General features: G+C 31.4%; 2 protein-coding genes across 13 annotated transcripts in view; one reads left to right on the forward strand and one right to left on the reverse strand.

Annotated features, from left to right (window-relative positions):
- The window catches only part of LOC105254664 (nuclear receptor coactivator 3), a 115,293-nt gene extending 100,798 nt beyond the window's left edge, over window positions 1–14,495 (forward strand). For 8 of the 12 annotated variants that reach the window (XM_011263483.3, XM_025413209.1, XM_011263484.3 and 5 more), the window contains 10 exons: window positions 147–315; window positions 668–843; window positions 950–1,297; window positions 1,424–1,536; window positions 1,623–1,749; window positions 2,105–2,384; window positions 4,277–4,588; window positions 8,504–8,680; window positions 10,091–10,167; window positions 14,279–14,495. In XM_011263483.3, the coding sequence (XP_011261785.1) occupies window positions 147–315; window positions 668–843; window positions 950–1,297; window positions 1,424–1,536; window positions 1,623–1,749; window positions 2,105–2,384; window positions 4,277–4,588; window positions 8,504–8,680; window positions 10,091–10,167; window positions 14,279–14,347 (1,848 nt within the window). In that variant the 3' untranslated portion in view covers window positions 14,348–14,495. The remainder of the gene's footprint in view (window positions 1–146; window positions 316–667; window positions 844–949; window positions 1,298–1,423; window positions 1,537–1,622; window positions 1,750–2,104; window positions 2,385–4,276; window positions 4,589–8,503; window positions 8,681–10,090; window positions 10,168–14,278) is intronic. The other 4 variants (XM_025413210.1, XM_025413212.1, XM_011263482.3 and 1 more) reach the window with 3 other exon arrangements.
- A 3,593-nt stretch (window positions 14,496–18,088) lies between these two features.
- Window positions 18,089–20,006, reverse strand: part of LOC105254668 (collagen alpha-1(IV) chain) — a 51,741-nt gene continuing 49,823 nt past the window's right edge. The window contains exons 26-27 of the mRNA XM_011263494.3: window positions 19,510–19,802; window positions 18,089–19,368 (exon numbers count right to left, since the gene is read on the reverse strand). Of these exons, the coding sequence (XP_011261796.1) occupies window positions 18,880–19,368; window positions 19,510–19,802 (782 nt within the window). The 3' untranslated portion in view covers window positions 18,089–18,879. The remainder of the gene's footprint in view (window positions 19,369–19,509; window positions 19,803–20,006) is intronic.

Below are 20,006 nucleotides of genomic sequence, written 5' to 3' on the forward strand. Positions count from 1 at the left end.
AATGCATTAGATTCTATCTGTGTTCCGTTTATGTGAATAAAAATGTACGTACAACAATAGAGTCATTCCGTACATTATTGCGAATAATCACTGAATATTATTTTAAGCAATATTTTATATTTTAAATGTATCTTTTTTTTTTACAGCAACAAAGCAGGCCCCAAATGGGACCAACTGAGTCCGAATTTCCAGGTAGTGGAGAGTACCGTCAAACTAGCACCGATCCAACTACTTGGGATAATCAGTCATCAGATCCGGATCTTTCCGAAATTTTAGATCAAGTGATAGATTTTGTCCCGGATGAACCTAATGCGGGTAATTATAATGATTAAAATACTAAATAATCATTTTTTTTTAATTGATTTTTTTATGATTCATAAAACTTTGACAAACTACTTGTTGCAATTTAAAATTGGACATCTTAAATATATATGTAAAACTTTCGCTGTCACACAAATTAAACAATTTTAAATCTGTTTTGATAATTTTGATAACTCGACAGGTTTATTATTTGTAACATGATTCGACTTGTAAGCAACGATACATTTGAATAATTGTGCGAATGCTCTTACAATAATCAGCTCTCTGCAAGGAGCATAATGCAATTAAGATGTGGCAGCGAAAGTAATTGTATCATTATAAAAAGATTATATTTTTTATTTAATAGATACGTCTCCGATAGCGAATCTCCTAAATCCCCTTATCGAAGCGCCTCAGAACGTTCTGAACGAGAAAATGGCAATTAACGCTATCCAGAAGTCGTTGATGTTATGCGAGACTGCCGTGAATCCAACGTCTTCCACCATAACTATGCCTGGTACTCCACCAGCCTATTCCACTGCGGTAAGTTTCCTTTTTCTGAATTAAGCCTTTAATTTTACATTTTTCAATTTATCTTGTCTTACAGAATAATGTGCATCAAATGACGAATTATTAAATTTTATTTTAGTTGGGTACTGCGCCTGTGACAACTAGTCACAGTTACCAACCACCTCCAATGTACCAACAGTCCAGAATCAGGTTCACTCAGCCAGGCGTTAGACAGACCAGTCAATTTACGCAACAACAATTGCAATTACAACAACAACAACAACGTTCGAAGCAGCATCTTCTGCAGCAGCACCAGCAGCAGCAACATCAACAGGAGCAAATGAAACAACGATTATTGCAACAACAAAAACAGCAGCAAATGGTTATCCCGTCGAACGCCACCGCGACGGATCAAATCAATAGCAGTATTCATAACATCGATAATCTTCTGAACAATACTGTTGCACCACCAAATGTATCGTTGCAGGTATGTAGTTTATTACAGAAGTGCGTGAAATATACTAAATCTAATGAAATATCCGATTGCCACGCTTTGCGTTAAAAATTCGTGAAATATACTAAAATAATCGAATGTATAATTTTTTTTGTTCAGCGATCGAGTGTCCCAGATTCGCAAATCTCTCCAGGATATGGGGGATCCGTCCAGATGGCTTCTACTCATCGACTCGCTCACTCGTATTCCCATCCGTCAACGATGCCGCAACAGTAAGTATTCCATAACGTTTGAACGTATAATTATACATATAAAAATCTCTCGCTGTATACGTATATATGGATTCTTTCTTTTATAGTCCCATTGTGAATAACAACTTCAACAGTGGGCAACAAGTGTCCGCCCCAGCGAGACTCTCGCCGCATTCTCCAGCCGGTATACTGCCGTTCTCTCATCCACAACCACTATCGCCACGGGTGACGCAAGTGAGTGCGAACATATTATTACTTTATCAGATCGGCACAAGAACAGAAAGGTATATTTGTATACCAACTGTTTTTATAAATATTAATTAAAATTAGTTGAAAATTAGCTGATTTTCCGTTTCATTCAAAGGATAGAATTATAAATAAATAAAGAACTTAAACTAATATTTAAGCAAATGGTACGTTAGGTAAATGTCAGACATATATATAAGTATTAATACGATGTGCAAAAATTATCTAGAACTATCATTTTCAGTTTTTTTTTTATCGTTATTTTGATTTTCATTATTTCTCTAGCAATATTTCCGCGTGTTCCTTTAATTTTTAGTATATTTAATCGTAATATATGCGCTAGGGCAATTATGGCAACACACCGAGATTATTCAATCAGGTGAGGCCGCAGCAGCAGGTCACAGCGCAACAACAGTTGCAGCAGCAGCAGCGATCGATGCCATCGCCGGGAACGCCAGCATCTGCGCGGCAATCGCCGTTTCCTACCGAAACGTTTCCTCCACCGACGTCCCCCACGGCCAGTCAGTTTACACCGGGTCCTACAACCGGTGCGCCCAACCCGTCAGCTCAGTATCGGCTGCAACGAGCCACGTCCACGCCTTCTGCTACAACTCAATTGCCAGGTACGTATTCTCATACGATTTCTCACATTAATAGACTGCGTTGGATTTCAAATGATCCAGTTATTAGGCGTGCGATAATAGGTAGATAAGATTATCATTAGTCAAGATAATCAAATGTATATACAAAATTTAGTATCTTTTCTATTCTGATATTATTAAATAATAGAAAATGATATTATTAAACGATAGAAAGTGATATATATTTGATTATTAAATAATATAAAATGATATATTTGAATATTTTACATACTGTTAAGTAGGAATGAAGCGTAATGACTAAGGGATTTTACATCATGTACGCGCGCATTGCGAAAAAAATGCGATAAACTCTATACATCTAATTGTAAGATTAGAGATAAGCGTCGTCGAAAAGTCGTTTTACCATGTTTAACATGTATTTTTAACTATATCTATTAACTAATTTGAATACGTTGAATTTGGTGACTTGAAGAGAGAACTCTGCATGGCAATTTCAAGAAAATTACTATGTAGTTGTTCAGAATGAATTGTGTTATTACAGCTTTGTTCCATTGCATAAGATATAATTTTTAACATTGGTAAATCGGCTTGTACATAAAATTAATAGGAATGTTATATTAATTATAATAATTATATAAGCCGTGCCGTGTAATTATCATTTCCTTTTACTTATTAATAAGCGCGAAATTTGTTGTAAACATGCGGTTTTTAACGTGTTTAAATTCGTCAAGATCAATTTCCCTTGTTTCGGATAGTAAAGATATCCTAGATTAGGACGTACATACTAGTTTTTATGGAAGATGATCGAGTTGATTTTCGATACAAAACCGGTTTTATTATACGCGCGATGGAAGATGTGATCGAAATATACAAAAGACTTTGAGATGGGTAAGTATGTACAGATTAAGATTAACTTTGTTTAATCTATTGAACATTGTGGAAGCGCCATATGTAGATTAGTCGGGTATGCGCATAGATTTATTAGTATCTTTTTATGCCTGTATATCTCTCGATGTTTTTCTGTAAATAGAATTGTGTGATATTGTGTCATACGAATCCTTTATAGAAGGGAAAAGGATATCGTAATTCTGAGTAATGTAGCAAATTTTTTGCATAATCTGATTTATAATCTTTGAATATGATTGGCCCATGGTGTGTTACACTAGAAATAATTGCGACGCTTTGTTATCTCTCTTATTATCTCTAATTTTCTTATTTGTCTTATATATCGCAAACACAAAGTTACATAAATTTCTTTTTTTCATTCGCATAATTTAAATTTCTTTTTTAGAATAGATTTAAAATAATAATTAACATGAGAAATTTAAAATTTAGCATATTTTAAAAATTGAATAAGACTAATTTATAAAATAATTCTTTTTAAATTGAGATTTACAACATTACACGTAGTAATGTTAATTTTGATTAATTTCTCATATATATGACTTTATTTAAAGAAAACAGAGATTTTTTTATAAATGCTAGAAAAAAACTATTACAAAGGCATTTTCGATTCGAAAGGCATTCACGTAATCGTGTCTAATTATAAAGAGCCATTTTGTCTATTTATATATTTACTTGCAATCGTTTGCAAGAAATATCAAACGAAAATAGCATCGTCAGATAAATTGAAAGATTTATACGCAAGTTAAAGACTCTTGAAAGTTTTATTTATTTAGCATACTTGCTTGTAGCTTTCAGCTGGCAGAACCGAGATTCGCTTTCCGGAGGTACATTATTCAAAGTCGGTGCGTGCTGTTTAATTAATCAATTAATTTAACGTATAGATTTCGATCTCGATATTATGTGCGTGATTATTGACAGCGAACGTTGGCATGATATATGCGAAATAGAAGCGTTATTTGTTAAAGCTGGCCGAGGACAACCCGGGCTATACACGATTGATGTTACAGGTGGAATCGGCTCGCCTCGGCACTACGGCGGAATAAGTAAGGAACCGCTTCTTTCACCTAGTCATTCACACTCGGCTTGCCCGGCAACACCTACTCACAATCAACACACCAATACACAACACTTCTCCAGTCAACAACATACCCCATTGCTATACCAACAACACACCAACGCCAACACTCTCAACACGGCAGACATGCAGAACAGTCAGTTCTGTTACGATCGCTCGTCAGTCCCGCTCTATCCGTCTGGCGGGGAGGCGCAGGATGCCAGGTCACTGCCTCCCGGTAATCCTGTCAATCACCAACTGGGTGGTAAGTCATATGACTTTTTAATGTCATGTGACAATTCATTATCATTATCACACCCTGCTACTTCGTTAATAAACTGTAATTATCACTATTACCATACCAGCACCTCAATTACCAATATCACTATCGCCACCAACCACAGCGAAAACAGCAACAGGCGCAAAAAACGATCTAATGCATGAATTGGGCTCATGGCAACTCTCTTTCATGTTCTCTCTTCCCATTTTCACTTTTTTCTTTTTTTTTACAACATCTATTTAGACCTCCACGATATAAATATTATATTTGAATATTCATTCATCTCTCTATCTGTTACATCTTCTAATGTGCTTAAATAATCCCTTCCTAAAAACACCATGTGCCCAATAATGTTTTAAATCAAAGTCCTTTCAAATGTATTTATTAAGTTACATTGTGTATTCTTTAATAAACTTGTACGTTTAAATAAAATAAATTATGCTCTCTTTCGCGAACCTGATTGATATTTCAATACGCTGTGCGCATAACAAAAATTTGTAAATACATATTTTTGTTAGAAGAAAACATAAATTAAAATACAAAAAATAAAACATATAATAACAGTCACATTTATTAGGCACAAATTCATAAAAATCATGACTATGTCCCAGTTACTTGAAGAAGTTACTTTTATGCATTTAAACATAATCTAGCTTTCTATAAATATAGAATTATATGTTAAATGTTGCATGTAATGCTTTCAATTATTCATCAAATGTTTAACTAATGATAATGTTGCTCATCATATTTCATATTTTCGACATACCATTTCTTAGAAAAAAATTATTTGTATACACATGTACACGGACACGATCAGATTCAGCGCGCTATATATTTGTGCACCTTTAATATTAGAAATATAAAGTGACATAGATAGATGTGATTTTAGAAATATAGATAAACCTTTGCATTAATGTACTTTCTCTAAGGTACTTTAAACCTTTACATTAATGTACTTTCTTTCTTTATATATTTTTATTTGTTAAGAGGTCAAAAATATGAAGAGAGAAATTTCACTAGGTTAATGTAAATTAATGTAATGGTAAAAATTGATGTAAATGCAATTAATGTAAAGGTTTACTAGATCCCTAATGTCAATCACATTGCACCGAAGTTGATCAAATTTCGAATAATTCAATCGACAAAAACGTATAACTCTTATATTACGAACTTTTTACTATACGAAATCATTATACACGAAATTGTGACTTTGCTATTTTGAGAAAATTTACTATTCATGTTATTTCTCTAATTTTTTTTATTAAATAAAATTGTTGAAAGCAATGTTATTATAATTAGTATAATAACGTTGATAATCGAACATTGCAAATGCCATTATCGTCCACGTATCTCATCGTATAATCACAGATAATTTTGCTTTAACAATGTCAAAGTTTCCGACACGAAATTGCGTTATATTATATTCGGCTATATCTTATTGTGATTATAGTTAGGAAATATATGTAGTCCTTTAATCTTGGACTCATCGGCATCGAGCAAATCTTCTATAGTCGAACTCTCCTAATCTCAACTCAAATAAACGTGGTGAGAATAGACGGAAAACGCCACAAGCTGTAAATATAAAGAAAAGAAAAAGGCGTAAAAAAAAAAGAAGAAAAATAATGGTAGTATATTCATCTTTTTCTAACATAATAGAATGCAGGCAGCAAGAATTGCATTCATTGGCAGAGAAAAAAATCTATTATTTTCTCTCTTTTTTTTTTTTTGACCTGAATTTTTGTCACTATTCTTTGTCACTTTCTTGATTTGGAAAGAATAGACCGCTCGGTCTTCTTACTGTGAACAGGCAAATTTTCTAGAGATTCAAATCCTCCTAATCTCAATTCTTGAAACTAACAACCTATCATGCTCCTTCATAATTTTATTTTCATTTTATGCACACGATCAAATGGCAAGTATAAAATAATGAAGGAGCGCGAGAAAAGAAATTTACTATATGTTTTATTTAATTGAGAACAAAGATTGATATTAGAAGAGTCCGACTGTAATATTGTCGTAGTGTGCAAAGCGTATTTATAAATTAAAAATACCGTAGCATAAGCTTGCATTAGAATTTTAATGACATTGACGCTATTAAAGCATTTTCAGGAATGTGGAAGGAAGGGCAACAGTATATTTTTCGTATATCTTTCTTGCGAGGCGCAGGAAGCGCTTAAAATGGCAAATATGATGTCGAATTTACTCCATCTTGAATCATCATTTTCTCATTGTCACACATGTTGTGTTCATCTGTGTAATATAACATTTCAATGTAAAAAAATGAATTCAAGCACCGCTTATTTCTACGCGCTGTGGAAACATTTACTAACACGACGAAGCCTTTTTATGTACAGTGCATCGAGCTTACGTGATTAATATTTTTATATTTTGCGCATCAGCCCCTTCTCATCGATCTCTATCATAATGTATGCACCACTTGTCTTGTAAAGGATTTCGTCATATGCAATTTTTATATCTAGTATATAGGATGGCCTCGAGGTACATCGTGTATTTTCTCTTAATTACAGAGGCAAAAAAATAGAATATTATTTACAAAGAAAAAAATAATCCCTCTGTAATGTACAATATACAAGATAGAAAAATCGAGCTAATAAAAGCCAACGCACGGTAATCAAAATCCTGGAAGCATGTGAGATAATTTTTTTTCAACATCAAACTCGTCACAATTTCTATATGTGTTAAAATTCAAAATTGTATCGTTTTTCCTTTTTACCTTTGACTGGTTTTATTCTTCATTTTATCCTCGCATGTGATTATTGCTGACTTGTGATTATTGCTGACTATCTGAAGAGAGGACTGAATTATTATTCGATTTCAATTATTATATTCGTAATTGTGTGCCAAGAGAAATATATAATAATTTACATCCCAAGCACCGCGCATTGGCTTTTTATTAGCACGAGAGAAATTTGTTAATTTTGTATATAAAATGTTATTTATTTTTTTATTGTTGACACATTAATATTCTTGTAGGTCTATATATATTATTATAATTATAAATAATTAAATATAAATAATAAATATAAATATAAATAATATAAATAATAAAATATTATTTATATTATATATTTTAACAGAATTTTAGTTTTATATTTGATTATCAAAATACATTGTCTTCTATTGTTATTAGAAAACGGTCGTTGTCTCAAAGTTCGCACTAGACAAAGATGTAGCTTGCTATAATATATCGCAGTTTTCTTTTTCTATAGGGTGTTTCTATTTAGTAACACGTGTTGATTCCTTTCGAATCCGTTCGCTTAAACCGGCTCCGCTCTTTTCAAAACAAATAATTCATCGCATGTAATAAAGGACTCTAGGATAAAATAAAATAAGAAGAAAATCATATTTTAAAATTTTCTTCTTCGATATCGAATAATGTTGATCGCTTGCTCAAAAATAAGAATATAACTCATAATCTCACTTGGAAGACACTGTATTTAAGTTAAAAAAATGTTTTTTTTTAAAAATGAAATTAAATCAATGTGAACATAAATTCTAATTTTTATCAAAAAGAAAAAATCGATCTATATTCAGAAAAAATACACGATGTAGATATTTTTTTAATATCTTGTTGAACGACAAATAAAGTCATCTCTATTTTCAATCGAAAAAATTAAATTTATCATATAAAGTGTATTTATTTTACTTATATTCTGAGATATTGTCACAAAATTTTTATGCCATATAATTTTTTTGTATTGTGACAATAGTTGAGTAAAATTTCGTAAACTCTTAATGTAATCTTTCGTCCAATCGATATATATTTTTAAGATCATCAGCAGCATAGGTAGAAATTGAAAAGTGCGACGTACGAGGAGAGAAACACGATATGTAATTGCCATGACGATTTGCTCATAAAAATTTTTCTTATTGTCTCAGGTAATGCCAGCACCTCGGAATTTGTGCGGCAAGAATTGCGGGCAATTGTCGGTGCGCGAACGCAACAGCAGCAGCAGCAACAGAGAGTGCCGAACAACCTACAGAACAATCTTTCTGGTCAAGTTTCTCAGGATGATCTTGAAGCACTTGGTCTGACGTTCGAGATGTCTTCTGCAGGTATGTGTGCATCATATACGTCTGCATTCCAAAATTATATCCAAGTTGTATAAAAAAATGATTAGCTATACGGCTGAATTTGTTTGAAAGATCACCAGCAAAGAACTGAGGATTTTGGAAAAATTAAATTTTTCTATTAATATGTAGTTAATAATTAATATTTAATTTTATATTTAATATTTTTTTCTCGATGCGCGATGACAGTTGTGCATTGTTTGGAATTAGAATAGGAATAATCGCAATTTTGATTATCGCGTTTTTGATAGAAATATATAATTTGAGATATTTAATTAGAAATATTTAATTTGTAAATAATTATAAACAGCAAATTATTATATGCTGTAGATAGTACGAATTATATTTTTGCGATATTTTTGCGATATTACAAATGTGACACAAGTAACAATTACTTATTTGCAAAATGTGAGATTTCATAGTACGTTTTAAATTTTAAGCGTACACGAAGCATAGAAATTCCGATTATTCGAAGATTTACCGTCGCGATAAGGCAAGATAAATTTAATAAGTATGCATTCAATAAGTTTGCATTTCTGTGCATTTCTGTGCACAGAGAAGCATCATCTCTTTATTTATTTTTCTCCTTGAATTTTATCGAACCACAATCTCTCGCAGCTTCAATACATATTGTAATTCCACAGTCTTGATTTTCTCGCATATGACATGAATTTCACGAGTGAATACTGTGAAAAAGTATTACAGGCAATTGTGTATAGTTTTCCCCCTCGTAGATCATGCACATTTTTTCTAGATCTGTTATCGCACGCGGTTATTACAACTAATTACACTTATACAACGCATCTCCCTCAGATTCCATATTTCTCTCTTTTCATGAGATTTATATAGAAATTATAAATTGCAAATATGTATAAAAATTTTTATGAATTTTTTATGAATTTTTTTAAAAATAATTTTGAATGCGAAGACTTATCTTTTAAATAAAATTTTATTTTTTACATCTTTGAAATAAAAGTGAATTAGAAAATACTGTTTCTGTCTTATTGAATTTTGGCAAAGATATGATTATGCTGTAAAAAAATATTTAATGCAAATGATACGAATGGGGAAAAATTTTATCGAGTAGATCTCGAAAGTCTCGAAAGTTTTTGTATCGAAAGCAGACTTATTGTTCCTTATCGGAGCAAATATTAAGATCTTAACGCGATAATCTAATGTTTGCGTTGCTTGGCGCTTCGATAGATCTTTCACGAGAGGCAAAAGCGAGGCCTCGATCGAGATTGAGAAATTATCAATGCATAAATCGAGACACGTGTAATCAGCACGTGCGTTCCTGATTCATTACGCGTAATCTCTCGCTTCTTATAAAAAGAGGCATAATATCTTATTCTACAAAGATTGTGGTAACATCTACTGTTACGATGTCCCAACTAGGTGAGGCTGTGGTTAGCGATGGCCCCGCCAAGAGTTGGGCCATTGGGAGCGCCGGAAGTGCCCCCTCGTCCTCCAGGGTAAGAACCCCACATTCCGACAATATAATTACTTTTACATAATTTTTTGATTTTGTTATGCTATGTCTTCCCTCTATACGCTTGGCTTCAGAACTGATTGTGCACGAAACATGTTTAATGATCTCTCTCTATATTATGCGCACTGAGCGTAAAACTTGTGTAGGGGATTATACTTACTTTTTTTTTCATTAATTTTGTAATTTAGCGCTCTCTTTATACATGCATGTGCAGGTCATCATTTGATGGCCAATATCTCGGCATTATTGTATATTGTTACTCCCATAAATAATGATTCTTTCATAAGTAATGATTTTCTGTAATAGCGGTAGTAGAAAATTTAATTTCATGTATGCTAGAGTAGAATTTTTACTTTATAGAATTAAAATTTATTCTGAAAATATAATTGAATTAGGGAGAATTTATGAACTTTATTTGGCAAAATTTAAGAATTTATATTTCATTTCTATTAGGGATTGGCTTCATAGTTATAGAATTTATTCTTACTTTTCTTTTTCTTTTCTGTTATTTTATTTCTCGTTGATCAAATTAAAATAAAAAAATATTTTTTAAATCATGTGGAGAAAGATAGTTTACATACAATATTAAAGGTACATTTTAATGGATTTATATTTCCATTTCTTTACATACAATATTAAAGGTATATTTTAATGAATTTATTTCTATTTCTTTACATTTTTATTTAGATAAAGAAATAAAGAGAACAGGAAAGAATTAAATATTTAATTGCATAGAAATAATTTTTTTTATTTATGTTAATTTATCTATATTTATATTTTTTATAAGAGGACTTTTGTTGAATGAATTTTCATGTTTTCATTTAACATTAATTGTTTTATTGGGTCTTTTAATTATTCCATAGACTTTTAAAATTAAAAATTATAAATTATAAGACTAAAAATTATATGTCATTTTTATATTAATTTATAAGAATTATTAAAGTTTATCTTCATATGTAAACTGAATTATTATGTAATCCTTTTTACAATTTTTTAAAGTCCTTTTTAAAGTATTTTTATATAGATAAAGATAAAAATATTTATTTTTTACATAAATAAATTTTTTTTCTATTAAATTCTATTAAGAAATACTGGCACTTTGTTTTACAAAGATCTATCAAATATAAATTGAAGACATTTAAGTTTTACACTCAGTGTTTTACGCCCATGAAAAACGCTGTTTTCTTTTACGTAGCTACATTAAGTAAACTGATTTTATTATCACACCAAGTGAACTTTTGTTCGAGGTGTATTTCATTAAGGCGCATTAGCTAAACATATTAATTGCCTTTGCATAACGTAGCGCGTTCATAAGTGCATTTTGCGTAAAAATTAATTATACTTCTCGCGCTAGATTAACTACGAATAATTTTTTTAAATTTTCGTTTTTCTTCATGCAAACGTACGGCTGATGTAGCGTCAGCAGTATAATATTCCGCTAATCAGATGATCTTTTATAGAAAATAATTGGTAGTATTTTAACTATTAATTACAGCAATATAAAAATATATGCAAAAATTTTATACGGTTGTCAAATTACACAATACTTAAATTTTTTTTACTATGTATCAAATTTCCGATGTATTTTTGTTACTATAAATAATCGAAGAAACACATCTTTATTATTATTATTTTATGTATTAGAATCGGAATTAAAAATTAATTGATATAATCTTATTTCCCTTTAATTTCATGCGAATATATTACTCTTTAATATATTTTTAATTTAAAATTCAATTAAAACAAGATCTAATTAATCTTAGTAGCTTTAAAATTTGAGAGAAATAATAATATTCACGTTAAACTCTTTTTTTTTTTAAATTTAAATTCTGAATTAGACAAATTTATTTATATTTTTTGTAAATAAAATATTTATTATATTAAATACAATTTTAGAGATCATATATTGTGTAAAATAACACGTTGTCAAATTTTTATTTTACAACTTATAAAAAGTTATATATAATTGTTTCTCTTTTATTTCAATATTATTAAATTAATTTAAATTGTTTTAATCAATATAATTTAATCAATATGATGAATACTATTACATATTATATCGTATTTAAAATATATATGTATGAAAGAATAAAAGAATAATTTAAATGTATGTTAATTATGTTAAATATATGAAGGAAATCATATATATTTTTTTAGAAGCACATTGGATTTTTTATCTTTTGACTTTATTTTTAATTTTAAGATTTCAGAGCGCTATGCATTCATACGTATTAAGCATTCATATAATATCAGTGCCAAGTAAAATGTCTTCTTTCGTATCTATAGGGTGATGGTGTTGTAAGCTTCAGCTCATTCAGAGTAATTAGTAATCGTACTACCATTTGTTGCATTGTATAACGTGCGTCTAGTATCGTAATGCTTTTTCACAGTGAGCCAATTAGATATCTGCGCGTTGTACTTAATTTTTTTTCGAGAACGATTGTTTTTATGCATGAGGAGATTAGTGCTACAGAAAGAGATGTATCTAGGAAAACTATCTAATTTCAAATTTATATGAATCTTTAAGTATATATATATATTCTTTAGATTAAATATATTTAAATATATTTATATATATATTCTTTATATTAAATAAATAAATATATATATAGTACAATATATATAGTACAATTATTTGAAAAGAAAACAGAAAACAGAAAAAGAAAACATATGAACGCGTGATTATATGTCAGTAGATTTCAATATAGCTCTTTTTTAACAATTTTCGTATAAAATAAATGCTTCTACGGTAACAGAGTTTTCGTGTAAATTATATGCAAATAGTTAAAAAACTTCTTTAAGTCTAGAAAATATTGATAATATAATATTAAAATGCAATATTATTTTAATATAGTACAAATTTATATTACTATGCTTATAATATTAATATTACTATACTTATAATAAATATTTATTAATATAAAATTTAAGAAATTTTTGTATTATATCTGATTAAAAATGAAACAATTATAAAATAATTAATCTTACGGGATATTTACTTTGTAAAGAGACAAGGATTTATTTTTTATTTATATTCATGATCGTGAGGAACATATTCAAAATTAACGAAGCATTGTTTGATCGAAAAATTTTGCTGCCATAGCAGCCATTATCATGCATTGAGATATTGAATGTGTAGTTGCTATGTTGCTTTAATACGGTTTTATTCTTTTTTATATCAAGATGAAATATTATTTGAATATATCTACATCTCATTGAAAGTATCCATGCATCTGAATACTAAAGATATGGGCATTCGGATGCATTCTTGTGTAATTTTATGAAAATCTAAATAGTTGTTCTATAAAAATATAGACAAATATGAAAATTTACATACTTGAAGATATCAATGTTTATGTACGATAGAAAAAAATGCAATAGATTGTTTAACTATTAGAATAATTTCAAACCGATTGTCAGAGATATTGTCCGTTATAGAGATTAACTCCTTGAATTTATAGATCTTTTACAAGATCTATAAATTCAAGGAGTTAATCTCTAGAGAGAGATTTGCAAATCTACAATTTTAATCAATTTCGGGATTAAAGGATCTTTGGCTTTAATATATTTTGAATTCTTTCATCTGTTTTCTTATAGACATATATAATTAAATTCACAGATTCCGATTACCAGAAATATCTGCTTTAATAAATACTCTTGGTGCCATAAATTCTTAATTGTAAAAGGTTTTAGATTTATATATCTCGATATTATAGATCTTTGATAGTAAGATTTTCCATTTTATTAAACGATTTTATAAATTTTTCAATGTTATAAATTCTTGATTTTAACGAATTGATTTTCTTAAATTTTTGATATCACACGTTACTAGTTTCGCGAATCATTTTGATTAAAAATTCATAAATTGTTGGTATATCTAAAGTAATTTCAGGATATTTTGATATCAGCCATTCAAATCTCAGTGTCAGAAATCTTGTAGTAATTTTACAAACATTCCATTGTTCTGTACATTTCTCTTCGCGATCGGTTTTGAAATTTATATTGACATATAATGCAACGAAAAAAAAAGTAATAATAAATAAATAAATTTAAAGAAATGAAAGCGCAGTTCTCACGAAACCATTTGATTTCAGACTACTATGGAGGAGGTGGCACGAGGTGATTCAAAGTCGTCGTTGCTGCAGAAGCTACTGTCCGAGTGACTGCAGGCCACCATCCCGTCATGCAGTAAAAGATTATATGTAATATATGTTTGAGTGTGTGCGGAGATCGAAACGGAGATGTAGAACGTAAAAACGTGGAAGAGTGCGAGAGAAAGGGCGAGAGAGAGAGAGAGAGAGAGAGAGAGAGGGAGAGAGAAAAAAATGTGTGAGAGAAAGAGGATTATAAGATGCATATACACTCTTATACGTAATGGATACTATTGTATTATATGTAACGCCATACACGGAGTCAGTATTCATATACGTATCACCAAATACAATGCAAAACTAGCGTGCGGTGCTCTCTAGAATGTTGCCCGTCGATCAAGCGAGGAGAAAAGGGACGAGCGAGCGAGAGAGAAAGAGGGAGGGAGATAAAAAGGAGAGTTAGAAATAGAAATGGATAGATATATATATACATATATAAAGAAAGATAGAGAAAAAGGGAGGGAACAGCGGGACTTTTTCCCTTTCCTTTTACTTTTCGAACTCGAAGGACCAAAAGTTTTCGTTTTTGTTTGGCTGTGTAAAGATTTCCTGGATCGGTACGTGTGTCACCAGGGAATATCGAGGTCGCGCGACATATCGCGACACGGAAAGAATTGATTCGCGACGTTTATTTCTTTGTTCTTGTTTGTTTTTTTTTTTTTTGTTTTTTTGAAAAGAATCTTTCTCTCGTCGAACTCTCATCCCGATTTAAGATGAACGGAGATAAGTTGTATACTGAGATATACGCTAGGACGATCGCAGGCATAAGGACGATAAGCCCACATCCGCATTTTACCTGTCGATAGATGTGAGTATGTGTATGTATGTTATATTTGTGTGTGCGCGCGTGTGTGTGAGCGTGTGTGCATGTTACGTTCTCCGTCAGTATTGTATTTGGTATATCAACAAGGGCGGAAAACTGGGGAGAGGAAACTATATATAGGTACCTCAAAAAAAAGGTATACTTTACTATACCACTGGCTGTTGAAGATAGAGATATACTATTTATAGGATTTAATTATTCTACACAGAGAGGAAAGAAAGAAATAGAGCACTCTATTCACGTATTCTCCTTAATTTAACATCCTTTCGACTATTACATTTATGAATAATATATTTGTGATTGTAAGAAAATCTGCAACCAAAATGTGACAAAGAATACTTGTTGTTGTGTTAATATGATTATAACTATTATTATATATTAATAACTATTAATTATTTTATTTTATTTTATTATTATTAATATTATTATTATTATTATTATTATTATTATTATTATTATTATTATTATTATTATTATTATTATTATTATCGACATTATTATTATCACTATTACCAATATTCTTGTTGCAATTACTATATTATTATATAATGGTAAGGATAATTATTATATTATTATTTTATTATATATCAATATTGATATTATTGAACACATGGAATATTCATATTTCTATTCAATAGTAAGAGTACCTTTATATATATAAATATAAATATAAATATATATTGTATAAATGTATATGTATATATATGTATAGTGGGTTTATGTACGTGTTATATATAAATAATAGGAGCGGATATTATTTATATATAATCGATATATAAATTGACGTATATTTATATATCTATACATGCGAGAGACGAAGGAAGAAAGAAAGAAAGAAAAGAGGAAATCGATCTTCTATTTTGCATAGCTCGGTAATAATTCTCTTTTGGGTCTTAGATGCACACTAAATTACTTCTAAACGACACACACACACATTTGTTGTTATATAAATGAGAGAGAAAAAAAAAAAGAAATCTTCTAATTGACATCTACACGTGTATATGCACACGATGCTACGCGTGTGTATGTGCGTATACGCGTGTATACATACATATGAAAGAAATCTCACGCAAGTGTCTTATTTTTCCAGGAACTTCACCACACCTATTAAAAGTTGGAAGAAATCGCTACTAGAGGTTTTTGAATGTATGTGACGATGGTCTCGCGGGTATAAACGCGAATAGAACGAGATATGTCGGCGATACTTTAATTTTTTTTTTTTTGCATTGTTGAAAATTTGCTTGCTGCGCGAGTATAATGGGGAAAACGTTTCTCTTTTCCGTTTCGTTTCGGTCGTGATTTCCAAATGTGATTTCGGCGGACGCGTATTGTGGCAATTATTAGCATTATTTGGCGTGTAATTATATTTATATTTATATTTATATGGCGTCCGTCTAGTGTTTTTTTTTTTAAATTTTGAAAGTTTTCTCGAAGGGAAAAGGGATTCGTGTGTTTGAGTTTCGGATTATTTATAATAATTAGCACGTAATTAGTATCGGGAACTTTTGAAATGTACATAATGACAAGTTAAAAGTCTTTGTTTGCGCGCGTTGTTGTTGCTTTCGTTGCCTTTTTTATGATACTTTGTAGCAATCAACGTAGGAATTAACGTTTTGTCTGTGGCGCGAGGAAACGACATATGGTGATGATGGTGATGATAATGATGATGATGATACTGTGATGACATTAATATTTGGCCTGCTCGTCCCCTGTTGCTTTTTCTTCCAATTAAAAAAACAGTTACAAAGTTGTAATCTCCGTAAAAAAAACACATCCGTGAGGTACTCTGAATATGTACACGTACATACATAGGCATGTACTCGTCTGTGAATGTGTGGATACGTATATTACGCGTACGAGAGAAAGAATAAAAGGAGAGAGAGAATGAAAGAGAGAGAGAGAAGAGAAGGAAAAAGAGTGAATAAGAGTAAGAGCGTGAGAAAGGCAAAGGAAAAAGAGATTACGAGATTATAGTATGCACGTACATGTTTGTGTATGTCCGCGCGTGTGCGTGCTTATGCCAGTGTGCGCGAGATAGAACGTCGTAGTGATTTACGCGTGTAGTGTATGTGGATGCCGCGTGTGTATGTGTGTGTGGATGCGTGCGTTGTTCGTAGGCACGCTCGTACGCGGGTGTGCGTAGCAAATTACGTCATATAGATAGATCATATGTGCTTTCTAATGATGAATAATTTTATAAATATAAATATAATATCTCGATCTCTCACCGTGTACGTTCATTTCGTACGATGAGCTTGTATGTGAACTTCGCGTGTCCTGGAAGGCCCGTTCGCCTTTTATTAAACTGTCAAATAATTTCAACGCTCTTGCTTCTTTCAGTTGGTTCTTTTAGATAGCTTTTTGCGAACATTTGAGATATTCCCTCCTTTCCTTTAATTATCTCAGTTTATGTTGCTTTCAGATCTGCTGAAGACATTCAACGTGATATTTTTATAAATTGCAGATAATCTAATACAAAATATATATTATTTTTTTATTATCAAAATATAAATATCATAATTTTATATCAAATTATATAAATATCATAATTTTATATCAAAAAGTACAGAAATTAAATTTATTAAAATTGAGATTTATATTTATTTTAGATTATTTATTTTTTTTATAGAATATCATTGTTTTATATTTTTTTAAATAATTATCGTTTTATCTCGTTGATAAAGAGAAATAAGATAAGAAAATTCAATTTCTTTTTTAGTTTTCTCATCAATCAGACAAAATTTTATGTTTCAAATTGATAATTCGAGAAATTATTAATATATATCAGTGTTTGATTAATTTATTAAGTGTGTATATCATTGTTTGATATATTTATTCATTCTTATGGTATATGCCATTTATAATTTATCGACATTTTTATGGAAATTTATTTGATAAAAGAAGCGATAAATGTTCTAGAAAGACATCGATTAGCTTATACAAAAAGATCTTTATTCAATGAGATATATAAGATAATAGTTAGAATAGCGATACAACATACAGGTAACATTAATTTAATATATTATCGTATTCTGTAATCTCGTGAATCACGTCGGCAAACGCGATGTTATTGGCAGTTTACAATGGTCGGACGCGACTGATTTTTTATTCTATTTGGCATAAAGGCAGTTATATGGCTTCATGGCAGCCGGCGGCGCTTTTTATCGGGCACGCAGGAAGAGACTAGGTGCATGAACCTTGTGCATAGGATAAGCAGCAGCAACACCGACAAATTCCCAAGAGCAACAGAAGAGTCTAAGATAAGAATGTTTCGAGATAAGCAGTCCAGATCTTGGTTCAACAAGAGTTTCAAAAATAACACACATTTCCCGTTTAATTATAACTTCCGGAAACAAAAATCGATAAAACACTGAGAAATTTATAAAATTCATCGTATACTTTAATGTGTTCTCTAACTAACATTTATATTGTGACACGGTTTCTTCTGTAAATAAACCGAAAGAAAGATTTCTTTGTATTTTTCAAACTCGTGCGTCTGGCTTATCGCAAACTTCTCACTGCTGGTCCCTGGATATTTATATGCGTTATTCGCGTCTTTGTATCCCATGTAAAAGGTTTACGAGTTTAAAGCACCCGACCCGGGATATAACTTAACTAATTTTAAAAAAAAAGAGAGTTTCTCTTGCTTCTTTATATACATAGGCTTGCACGTCACTGATGTTATTTCTTCTCGAGCGTGTGTGCAGCTCGTGTTGCCAATCTACAGAGTGTTGGACGATTCTATCGGTCGTTCACCGTGCCTGCCGCGCACGCGATCTCTTCTACGGTAGTGATTGGGTGGTGGGCGCCTGTGGCTGAGATACCTTTCGCGATTGGGCGGTACGAACGGATAACGGCGTGGCCCGGCTGGATAGCGCCCAGAAATATTGTTGGGAGCACGTTCGTTATTTGATGTGAAGGGTTTCAGGACCGCCGTCCTGCTGTAAGGATCCTCGCTGACGCGTTGGCGGATGCACACAGCGCAGCGGCTCACTCGGGATGTATGGTCGGCCTTGAGCGTCTGTTGCAGCGGTTTGCGGAACATCTCGTCGTCACGGATGGTTGCTAGCCAATATGATGTCGCGGTGGCGAAGAAGTTACAGGTGCCGAGGCCACGGCACTCGATGAACGGCCTGACGCGGAACTCCTCCAAACAGGATCCGGGTGAGACTAGAGATTGACCACCACCATCGGCGCCTGCGTCTCTATGCTGTAATTGAGAAGCGAAAAATTGCATGTAATCATAGTTTCCGCTAAGGAATTCTATTAAAAAATTAGTGCAATAATCGTGATTCAATTTAAGAACTCGGTTAAGTATATCTTGAAATATAGTCTGAGATTTATTTCTCACCATGAGGAAACTGTATCCGACCCAGATTTCCTTCCAGCCACCCGGACACTGGGGTATGGCCATGGATTGACTATGGACAGCTATTACTCTGGTCGGTGCTGTGCACACAGAGCATCTCGATATGTATCTACCAACTTCCGGTGCCGGTATTGGCGTCATCATCATTGGCATGGGCTCGGTTGTGCTAAGCCAATAGCTATAGTCGTTACGATTGGCGTAATCGCATACATTGTTCAAATTGCAGAATAGGAAGGGCATAGTAGAGAACTTTTTGATGCAACTGCCAGCAGCACCTAAATAACAAAAGATTATTGTTCAAATTATACGTATTTCTGTAATATATCATTCTTTATTTAATTTTATCATTTAATCTATTATTCATTATTTAGTTTTAGTATTTTTAAGTTTCAAAAATAATAAATTTTATATATATTTTACAAAAGCAATTATAAAAAATTTTGGTGTCTTAATTTTAGAAAATATTTATGAAAAATAAG

This window comes from Camponotus floridanus, unplaced genomic scaffold (assembly GCF_003227725.1).
Source record: "Camponotus floridanus strain SB8 unplaced genomic scaffold, Cflo_v7.5 scaffold62, whole genome shotgun sequence".
NCBI classification, from domain to species: Eukaryota; Metazoa; Arthropoda; class Insecta; order Hymenoptera; family Formicidae; genus Camponotus; species Camponotus floridanus.